Below are 11,842 nucleotides of genomic sequence, written 5' to 3'. Positions count from 1 at the left end.
CTCAAAAAAAAAAAAAAGAATGACAAAGCGTCGTTCTAGATTTCAGGAAACTTCTGTATGCAGAATTTTCCATGAATTTCCAGCCAGCAACCAATGAATGCCCCTCTAGCAGACCTTTTTTTTTTTAACTTTTGTGGGCTCTTTTCGACTTTGTTTTCTCTTACTTACTTTATTCTACATTATTTGTCTTGTAGGCTGCTTCAGACTCCCTACTACCACCACCCATTTCCTGCTTTTGAGAACTACTCTATGTTGCTAATACGAAGAACAGTTGTAAACATGTCATACAGGAGACATGACTATTAGTTACATGAGTCAAACTAATTGGATTAAAAAAACTTTTTAAGCTTCTAACCTCGAAGATGTTTTTGATGTCCCCCTTTTTTTGAAGTAAAAATCTTTCTTCAAAGACTAAAAATCTTAACTGTGTGCACCTTAATTTTCAGTGTTTCACTTGTAAAAATATTGCTACTGTGGCTTTATTATTTTGACAAAAGAATGGCATTTTCAGAGAGAGTTTGATTTTGGGGTCAAATGATGGTTTGGGAGAAGCTCCTTCAATTGGAGCATGCACAGAGTATATGAGTTTAGGTATTTGGAATAACTAGTTTTGAGATTTTAAGATTAATTCAGGTGTGGATATGACAAGATTTTTTTTTTTTAATCAGAGTCTCACTCTGTCGCCCAGGCTGGAGTCCAGTGGCATGCTCACAGCCGCTGCAGCCTCGACCTGCTGGGTTCAGGTGATCTTCCGCCTCAATTTCCAAGTATCTGGAACTACAGACACACGCCACCATGCCTGGCTAATTTTTGTAATATATTGTAGAGACAAGGTCTCACCAAGTTGCCAGGCTGGTCCCGAACCCCTGGGCTCAGGCAGTCCTCTCGCCTTGACCTCCCAAAGTGCTAGAATTACAGGCTGAGCCACTGTGCCTGGCCTGAAGAGATATTATTAAATGCAGCATTTTCCTTCCTAATATCTCCTTGCCTGATGTCACGTGGATGTAACTGAGTTTTCTTGCATTCCATGCGAATGAGAATATATAGGAATGTTCTTTGTCATTTATAAGCTGCTATAAATGTTGGTTAATTGCTGGATTTGGAGGATATCGCTCATCTGTGTTCATTACAGCCTGGTTAAATCTGTCAACAAATATTGAGAACAGAGTGAGTGCAAAACCTGTTTTCCGGCTTCTGTTTGTATCTGTTAAAGAATAAACATAGTCCCTGCCCTCAGCTCCCAGATTTTACTTGAAATTGTGTAAATAGGCAGTATGGCACTCCAGAAGAAGAACATTTTAATGCAGTGGTCTTCTATGATCTCAGACAAGGTGGTCATGGTTGCGATATTACCATTGTGATTGCAAGCAGAAATATAATCTCCTTGTTGTTTTAGTTAGGGTGCTTTTTGGTATATTTTATATGCCAGTGCACACTGTGCAAAATCCTAACACATTGTGTGGAGAGGTTGTGCCTGTCCTTAGAGACTTGATATGCTACAAGAGAAATACCAGAAGTAGAGGTAAGCTTTTGATAGTTTAACTTCTGGAATTTTTTAAAGGAAGAATCTGTGGCATTTGGGAAACTTAGATGTTGACTGATAGTAGAAAATAAGGAAATTTGAGTGACTTCAGGACATTGGCCTTCTGAGGGTATTATTACATATTCACCTTTTTTTTCTTTTAAATGAACATTACAGAAAATTTTCATCTGTTTGTTAATTTCAGTTGTAGTAACATAGAGGCTAGTCTTTCCTCTTGTTGGGGCTCAGAAAACAAGACTCTAAAACATGGCACCTTGGCATTTGAGAAAACTGCATAAGTAGGAAGGTCATTCTGACTTCCTTCTGCCCTTCTTCCCCTAAAGTATGGGCATAATGGAATTCTCTGACCTATCTTACCTGTAAATTGTTTATAAGACCCTCATTCCAGAGGGATCCTGCCCTGTACCCAGAGGCCAGGAAAAATCTGAAAAAACAGGCCTTGCTAAGTTCCCCCTGCCCTGTTTATTACCATTAGTGCACACCTCTTTTTTGTCCAGTCATACTTCTATGCAACTGTCCATTCTTCACTAACATAAGCATAGAAATACAGTTTTCCTGGATATTCAGGTCTTCATTTCTAAAGGCTCTTGTGTCATGTAACATTTTAGTTCAATTGGTTTTGATTTTTCTGTTAATCTGTCTTTTTGTTATAGGGATTTCAACCATGAATTTTGCCATGGGTAAGGAAAATATACTACTTTTTCTCCCCTATTTGCTTTTCCTCAAAAGTATGTAGTTTAAAAGAAATGACTGTTGACATTCTCTACTTTTTCAAAAACTTATTTTATTTATTTATTTAGAGACAAGGTCTTACTCTGTTGCCCAGCCAAGAATGCAGTGGCACGATCATAACTTTGAACTCCTAGTTTCAGGTGATCCTCCTGCCTCAGCCTCTCGAGGATCTAGGACTATGGGTGGGTGCCACCATGCCTGGCTAGGTTTTTAAATTTTCTGTAGAGATGAGGACTCACTATGTTGCCCAGACTGGTCTTGAACTCCAGGCCTCAAGTGATCCTCCCATCTCAACCTCCTGAGTTGTTGGGATTACAGATGTGAGCCACCACCCATGGCCAATTTACTCTTACTTGAATCCAACCATATATTTGTTCAACTTGCTATCTTAGAGGCTAAGGTTTTATGGGGCAGAACTTGAGGGATTCTGTTTTATCAGTATTTGAGTATATATATACCTGTGCTCTTGATTATGTAATAATGTTTAAAGTTTAAAAAGGGCCCTGTTTCTTATGTTTCATCCTATAATGCTTGTCCATAAGTATTGTCTCACCACGTGTATGGTTCTCTAGTGACAACTTGATAGCATCTGGCAGTTTTCTTTTCAGTGTGTTGGGCTTGTCATTTAATCAGTTGTGTCTGAATGACTGTGTCTGGAAGGCTGGTTTACATCATTTTTATTTGGTTCACGTCCATGACAAGTCAGTGTTCACTCTTTTAGGGGAAAGATGACAGTAGTTGAAGTTGCTTCAGGAAGGGAAGTGTGATGGTGCAGCAGAGGAGAGCCTGCCAGCTGCCCACACAGGGGTGCCTCCCGCTGCCACTTTCATTGAGGCTTTTACCACTGTCTTCCTTCTCATCCTCAAATTGAGGTCAGAAGCTCAGTATTCTCCATGTCTTAAATGAGTGGGACTTGACAAAGTGACTCCTTTTAACAGAGCTCGTGAGAGCTTTTGTTTAAAGTTGAAGCAACGGTTTATTAATTTACTCCCAGAATCCTGTCAACAAGCCAGACAGTTGTGTTGACTGGACTAGCACACTCTCCCCACTGTTGGCAGGCTAAGAAAGGAGCCAGATCATGAGGTGCTTCCTGGTGAGAACAGAATCAGAACAAGGGAAAGTTGTTGTATCATGTCAATGTGTAATAGCACCTGACTCTAATAGCATTATGCTTCCATTTCCAGAATTGGGCATGGGGTATGTATTTATAAGAACACAGACAATGTCAGATGTGCCACATTATCTTCTCTGGAATATACTGCCAGTGTTGGTCACTCCAGTCTTTTACTATAGCTGCAATTTCTGACCATCCCCCTTTGGATGGACACAATCTTTAGGTCTGCTGATGAATGTTAAGTTCCAGTTGGGGGTTTGGGGATGATTGGGACTTCCAGGTGACTCTGCATAGCTTCAGTCTGATCTATGATAATTTCAGAATTTAACTTACTGGGAAGTCTTATTTTTTTTTTCCTTTTCAGTATGTGTGTGGGGGAGGGACATAGTTCCTTATTTTTGTACTCAGGTATCATCTTCAGGTCATAGCATGAATAGCTTTTAAAAAATAAAATTTAAGCTCTTTCCCCTGAGTTGCTATTTATGGAGAAAGACAGGAACTAGAAGAAAAAATTACAGCAGATATTTGATAGTTTCTTTCACTTAAGACCACTGATGTGGAAGTTGTAACTATCCTGAAAACAGCTGAGCTCCCCAGAATAGCCAAACAAGGTGTCTGGGATAAGATGGCAAAGTCAGTGTCACCTAGTCCTTGCTCTGTGGAATGTGTGTTGTGAGTGGCATGGTAGATCTGTTGCAAATTGGTGATGACCTGAGTGGATTAGTCAGGGGAAATTTCATGGACATGGTGGGGCCTGAACCGGCGAGGTCAGTAATCCAGGTAAATACACGGCTGTGGAAGAGTTCACCAAGGCTTGTGCAGGAGACTTTGGACACGCTTTGTTGGAATGGCTCTGTCAATGTTTTTCTTTTTCTTTTTAAAGTATATAGTCTTTGTGAAACTACATACACCAAAGGTTGGTTGATTGATTTGAAGAAGAAAATGTCTGTGTTTACCAGCATCTATTTATTTATTATTTAATTTTGCCTACCACTTTTTAGACTACAACATTTTGCACTGTTTCTTTTAAGTATGACTATTAGGAGACATTTGTGGTTTCATAGTTTCCCTCGTGGAAATTATGGCCCTTTTCCAGATTTAGTGTTTTTCTTTTAGGTGAAACCTAATTCTTTGAGTTCATTCAAGTAGCATTAACCCCCCACCCCAAAGGCTCTAAGCCATGCCCCTTTAGTATGTAACGGCTTATTTGTAAGATGATTAAACTCTAACTGCCTAAGATATATCTTCCTAATATCTCTCAGGTTTGTTTGTTGTGACCCAAAATTTTCATTGATGTGAGAGGAGAGGCCGGCCTGGTGGAGTAGGGGAAGGTGGTCCTGTCAGGAGTCTGCAGATTTGGATTCTGGCCCTGCTGTTAATTAGCTGCGTGACCCCTGGACAAGACAGCCTCCCTGTGTCTCTTGTTTCTTCATCAGTAAAACAGAGGACTTGGAAAAACAAATGCAGGCCTGGACCAAATGATAAGAAAGGTCACCCTGCTTGGTTACATTGTGTGATTCTGCGAGTGGCAGCGTAGAGAGGGCTCCTTACCCTTTTCAGTGGGCCCCACTGAACACAACCTCTGTTTACTCTGAGGATTGAGAGGTGGTGTGGGGTGTTACACTGAGCCCATTTGAAACATTCAAGCCAACTAGGCAGATCTGGGAGCCCTCCTACACAGGAGTTTCTCCTTCTTGTCCCGCTTCTCTGCCCCTCCCTCTGTCCCTTCCCCATCCTCCTCCTTCCTCCTCCCCTTTGTTCCTTTCTCCCTTCTCCCTTATCTGTTCAGCAGTGACCTGCTTGACTTCTGCATTTCTCTCTTAGTGCATTAGCAAAGATATTACAGGTAACAACCCAGTAAGATTTGTTACTGTTTGGGGGTGTCCAGCCACCTCATCCGAGTTGGGGTGGAAGGGAGAGAGCTAAAGGAGGCTAGCTTCATGATGAAATAATAATGGTCCTTTTGTCTATCTCTTGCTATAGAAATGGTTTCGTGTTTCATCTTAGGCCTGGTCCATTGTGGTGTTTTTACAAGCTCAGTATAACCCTGCTTAAAAATACAGCTCATTATTTAAAGGATTTGGCCATAATGCCACAGGCCTATTCTGCTTACCTGCCCCAAAGTCATAACTATATATAGTAAAAACTCACTGTAGTGTGTACTGTTTAATCTGGTTCCCTGATCAGGGTTAAAATGTATTCCCACTGTATTTATTTTGCAAATGCTTATAAGGTATGTTTCACTTCATAACCTTCCAAAATATTTTCCTTGTGGTTATATAATTAGCAACACCTGTAAAACAATTGTCTTTAACCATATAGCTTCTTTATAACCATTATCTTTTTGATTCTGTGTTTTAGTGCTTTCTTCTTTTGATGAACTGGAATTGAAAGACTATTTCTGTGCCAAATATCTACAGTACGGTACCCAGGTTGAGCTTCATAACCTTAATTAGATATGGAATGCTGAGAATGCACTATTGGGTGTTTTTTTAACTTTTATAACAAGACAGTGAACTTCTGATCACTTCATTAAAAGTTATAGAACATTCCTTGTCTTTAACACTTAGTTTCCCACCATAGTTTATTCATAGACAAGGTAAAATTCAAGTTACCTTTATATTATCTTAAGCGATCTGTTTGTGTGAACACATTGCCTCTTGTGTTAATATGCAAGTTATAGTCCAGCATAGAACATTTAATTTCTCTTCTCTCCCCTCCTTTTCTCTTCAGAAACAAAAGAGTGTTGACAATGCTAAAGGCTGTGTTGAAGAAGAGCCGAGAGGGAGGAAAAGGAACCAAGAAGGAAGCAGGTATGTGTGCAAGGATGAGTTGACCATGCATGGGCACTGAGCAGCAAGCTCCTCCTCACTCCAAGCCCGGGGGTGGGGTATGGGGGGTAGGAGTGTGTTCACTGCTCTTGGAATGGGTCAGAGAAGGCGACTTGGATTAGAACAAAGAGCATACAGGAGGATATGAGAAACGAAATCTATTTCTGAACTTTCTTATGAGAAGTGACTCTGGGAATTGAGTTTGGGTTATCGGCCAAATCCTTTCCAAGCAGACTTTTCAAGGTTTATAATTTTAACAAGTCATTCTGGTCTGCAGGGAGTCAAAATGAAAGATATTGAGGGAGGGCAGATGTGTTCAGGAATTTGGTTTCTAGAAAACCCTTTCCTTTTTCCCACATGCAATTACATTTTATACATTCGACCAACTGCTGGCTGACTGGTCCTCATCTTTTTGAGTATCAAATTTTACTCCTAACAGGTGTAGCTCCACTTAATGCTAGGCTGCTAGTTTTCACTATGATGAGAGCTACTCAGTTTGGCTTGGATTTCATTCTTGTTTGTAGAGTTCTAGTGCATATGGTCATTCGGAATCGAATAGCATTAACATTCCATGTGATAACCTCCTCTAAGGTTATTTTGGTGAACACTCAGTCTTCACCCATTTTCTGTTGCTACAAGAACTGCATATTGTCTACTTGTGTTGCACAATGAAAATGTTATGAATTGACTTCTCTGAAATGTTGTATTTTACTCTGTAAACTCATGTTAATCCAGTCTTGTTGGAGAATGACTAGTTTTCTGAGTTATTATAGCAAATAATATTTCAGTTTTAATTTTTGCTTAAAAAATGCTTACTACTGAAGTATCACAAAATTATGGTTAACTCTATTTCAAAAGATCTTTTATGTCTTGTGATAATATTGTTAATATCTGTTGTTTAAGTCCTTATATAAGAGAATAAGTGGATTTCTAAACTTTCTTGTCATATGGAGCCTAGACAAAATTTCTATTTATTACTAAATATTTCTTTATTTTTATTTTTATTTTTTATTTTTTTTGAGTTGGAGTCTCACTCTGTCGCCCAGACTGGAGTGCAGTGGCCACTCCCGGCCACCACAGCCTTGACCTACTGGGCTCCAGCGATCCTTCTGCCTCAGCCTTCCAAGTAGCTGGAACTACAGGCGTGCGCTACCACACCCAGCTAATTTTTGATTTATTGTAGAGATGAGGTCTCGCCAAGTTGCCCAGACTGGTCTCAAACCCGCGGGCTCAGGCAATCCACTCACCTCAGCCTCCTAAGGCGTGGGATTACAGGCTGAGCCACCGAGCCCGGCTTATTACTAAATATTTCTTAAAACAAATCTTTAAGATGGCAAACTCACCTTAAAAGTAGAGCCTTTATTGTAAGATTGCTGTTAATACTTCTCATCAATGACTGGACAAGCAGACATAAAGAAAAGAAAGTTTTTTTTTTTTTTGGAGTCTCACTCTGTCACCCAGGCTGGAGGGCAGTGGCACACTCCCGGCCACCACAACCTCGACCCGCTGGGTTCTGGCGATCCTTACGCCTCAACCTTACAACTAGCTGGAACTACAGGTGCGCACTACCATGCCCAGCTAATGTTTTGATTTATTGTAGAGATGAGGGCTCGCCAAGTTGCCCAGGTGGGTCTCGAACCCACGGGCTCAGGCAATCCACTCACCTCAGTCTCCCAAAGCGTGGAATTACAGGCTGAGCCACCGAGCCCGGCTGTAATTTTTGATTTATTGTAGAGATGAGGTCTCGCCAAGTTGCCCGAGTGGGTCTCCAACCCGTGGGCTCAAGCAATTCTCTTGTCTCGGCCTCCCAAAGTACTGCAATTACAGGCTGAGCCCCCCCCCCCAGCCCAGCCTGAATACAGTTTTTAATGATGTAAAACAGGAGACCATAGTTAGCTCTTAACCAACCCCACCAGCTTTGAGTAATTAATTAAAATTGTTACTATGGAGAAATTTCAGTTCACATAATTTCTATCCAGTGGGACATTTACCCTCTGCTGGGTCAAGGCCAAAATGTCTTTCTCATTAGTTTTCTGAAAGCTGTTTAAAAAACAACAACAATAAAACCAAAACCTTTTTTCAGTTTTGGCTCATTTGACACCAATCCTAGGAACTTTGTTACTTGCTTCTTTAGAAACCTCTGTAATTTCCAGTATACAGTTAGATCCTAACTTCTCTATTGAGCTAGATCTGTGAGCCAGTGGGTTATTTTCCTCAGGACCAGGGTCCCCAAGCCTAAACTCCCTATCAGTAACATAATTTTTCAAAACAGACCTTTGACCAGTGCCAGACTTATGTGAAATAATATATTAATGATATTCAGCACCTATGCCTTTCAGACAGACCAGACAGGAGCATAGTTTGTGTTTGAAACTTTTCCAGTTTCAGAGCATGTGATTTTGGGTTTATTCTCCCTTTTGCCTTTAAAAGCAACTACTGCTTTTTCTGAATCATTTTTTCATAATAATTCACACACTATGGCTTTTTCATTAATACAAACCAACTTGAAAGAGCAATGGAAACATTTCTCATAAATGTATGGTATGTGTCTTTTTGCTCTTAACTAGAACCTGGTTGTATTAGGTTAGGAACAAAGCAGATGGAATTTTAAATCCTGATGAAGTTATGTCACAAGATGATGGGGGAAAATACTTGGAATTTGACCACTCATGTTGAGTCTGTGCCAACTCTTATTTATATAAGTAAATCATAGCTAAGTTTCTCTATAAATTAAAGCTGGCTAATCTACTGAGAATGCTCTGAAACGGGTAATAATATCTCCTGCAATATGGAAAAATTTTGCTGTACTGTTTCCAATTAAAACCAATCTTTGTTACAAAGACAAAAGAAAATTCATTTTTATGTATTTGAACTCACAGTCATAAAAATTTAGGAAATATTTATGTCTACAAAATTGAATTTAGCTTTTCTTATCCTTTGTAGATTGTTTTTGCAGACAATCTTTTACTACACTTTTCTGTTTAAGCTATTTTGAGAGTTTAGAAACTATAATCACTGAGATAAACTTGGTGTTCTTCAATAGAAGCCAAATATTTTTCAGAAGTATTGAAAAGTTAGTTATTCACTCAGTTATCTCTTCCCTACCAGAATATGTCATATGTATCTATTTTAAACTATACATAACATTTTAGCAGGTAACAAATTCAAGTTATATGTATATAAGAATATTGAAATATATACAGTGATATTTGAACTACTAAAAACCATTGAGTGAACTCTAAAAATAATTAGCAAAATGTTTTTCTTTTTTTCATAATTATGCTTTTTTTACCGAGGAAATGCTTATAGCTGGTCAAAAAAAGTGTTTTCTGGAAGCTATAGAGGCACACTGGAGAATGCAATTTTAAAAACTTTAGTGTGTTTTTTCAGAAGGCATATTCACCTTGTTCCTGCTGTTCCATCAGTGCAAATGAGCACTAATATATTTCTCTTTTGACCTTGAGTTAGGCTTAAGGGAGCAAAAAAATCAATATTCCATAATGAGGGGAGGGCCAGATGAGGGCATCTATTTTTTTCTTTTTCTGCTTTGTGTTAGGACCTTGATCTAAAACAAGCAAGTGAGTTGCGATGTTTATTTTGAAGCTCTCCAGAGAGGCCTAACAACCTTTAACCACATGTTTATTTAAAGTGACCTTTACTCTTAGAAAACGTTCATGTTACTATTATTAAACTGTTACTCACTTTAAAAATTAAATAATTAGTAGCTTTTTAAGAGTGAGAGTATTCTGATATCAAATCTGGGCCTAAAAAGAGTTTAGAGTGGCTAAAAGGGCCACTGTAGAAAGTTAATTTTTTTTGTACATCTACATTGTTTAGAAAATGAATAAGAAAAAAAAGTCCTATTTTACATTAGTGACAAAAACTTTATCAACCTAAGAAGAAATGTGCAAACCTTAAATTGAAGAAAATGATAAAACTTTACCAAAGAACTTCAAGGAGGACCAGAAAAATGGGAGAGAAATACCATTTTCCTGAATAGGTTGATTCATTATTATTATTTTGAGTCGAAGTCCCACTCTGTCATCCAGGCTGGAGTGCAGTTGCACAATCACAGCTACCGCAGCCTCCACCTTCCGGGCTCAGGCAATCTTTCCACTTCAGCATTCCAAGTAGCTGGAACTACAGGCGTGCCACCACACCTGGCTAATTTTTTTTTTTTTTATTCATTGTATTGACAAGATCTTGCCAAGTTGCCCAGGCTGGTCCTTAACTCCTGGGCCCAGGCAGTCCTCTCACCTCTGTTTCCCAAAGTGCTGGGATTATAGGTATGAGCTACCACACTCAGCCTGATTCATGTTTTTAAACTGACTAGCTTTTCCATAATTATCTATACATCTCATTTAACCCCTAATGAAATCCTCAGGCTTTTTTAGAGACCTTATTCTTATGAGCTGTTTTAGGTTCACAGCAAAATTGAGTGAAAGGTACAGACGTTTGCCCCCACACATATGTAGCCTCACCTATGATCAATATTCCCTACTGGAGGGGTGCATCTGGTACAATCAGTGAAACTATGTGGACATCATGAACCACATCGTTATCACCCAGAGGCTATAATTTACATTAGGGTTCATGCTTGGTGGTATACATTCTATGGGTTTGAACAAAAGTATGATGACATGTGCCCACTATTATAGTATCATACAGAGTAGTTACACTAACCTGAAAAATCTTATCATTAAAAAAAATGCTACATAAAATTGATTATAAAATTCATCTGGAAGAGAAAATGCTTAGGGAAAGTGAAGGAAAATTTGAGAATATAGGGCAGGCACATGGAAATGGCTAAGCCTGGTTCACGTGCCTGGGTTCTAGCTGCCCAAGAGCTGGAAGAGTATGTTTGGACTTCTTAGCTTCTCTAGGGCAAGATGGACCTTACCTCTCACCAGCATGCGCATTGGGGAGGATTCTTCCTCTTCAAAAACGGAGAAAGCACAGATATCCAATTACAGGTCATTGTAATCGCTACTACTTCCACATGGTGAGCAAATGGCTCAGCTAGTATTTTTTTTTCTACTGGTCTCCAAGAAATGAAACAATTTTACCAACATCTGTAGTGTAATTAAAGCTCACACTTGGTAGTGTTTTTTTGGTTTTTTTTTTTAAGCCCTGGAGATTTTGACCTCATTCTGGAAGCATTAGATGGGCAAGAACTCTTGCTTTCTTGGAAAGGGCTGGTCCCTGTTCCTCTTTCTGTTCCTTCTCTTGCCTTCTACCAGTCTTTAATCCATAAAGTTTTACCCCCTCTAATTCTCCTGATTGTTCAGCATTGGTAGGAAATAGGTCCAAGTTGAGACAAAACAGCAAAGTTCAATGAATTCTGTGAATTGTGATACTGTCTCAATTAAAAAATAGACTGATTAGCCGAGGCAAGAGAATTGCCTGAGCTCAGGGGTTCAAGACCAGCCTGGGCAACTTGGTGAGACCTTGTCTCTACAATAAATAAAAAAATTAGCCAGGAGTGGTAGCATGTGTCTGTAGTTCCAGCTACTTGGAAGGCTGAGGTGGGTTGGGGTGGGGGGGAAATCACCTGAGTCCAGCAGGTCAAGGCAGCCGTGGCCATGAGCGTGTCACTGCACTCCAGCCTGGGCAACAAAGTGA

General features: G+C 39.5%; 1 protein-coding gene across 1 annotated transcript in view; it reads left to right on the top strand.

Moving 5' to 3' along the window:
* The window catches only part of TANC1 (tetratricopeptide repeat, ankyrin repeat and coiled-coil containing 1), a 182,689-nt gene that overhangs the window by 16,033 nt on the left and 154,814 nt on the right, over positions 1–11,842 (top strand). The window contains exon 2 of the mRNA XM_008065648.1: positions 6,123–6,202. Within this exon, the coding sequence (XP_008063839.1) occupies positions 6,142–6,202 (61 nt within the window). The 5' untranslated portion in view covers positions 6,123–6,141. The remainder of the gene's footprint in view (positions 1–6,122; positions 6,203–11,842) is intronic.

This window comes from Carlito syrichta, unplaced genomic scaffold, assembly GCF_000164805.1.
Source record: "Carlito syrichta isolate Samal-C Ts95f unplaced genomic scaffold, Tarsius_syrichta-2.0.1 Scaffold308699, whole genome shotgun sequence".
NCBI classification, from domain to species: domain Eukaryota; kingdom Metazoa; phylum Chordata; class Mammalia; order Primates; family Tarsiidae; genus Carlito; species Carlito syrichta.
This window is presented reverse-complemented; position numbering and strand designations above follow the sequence as displayed.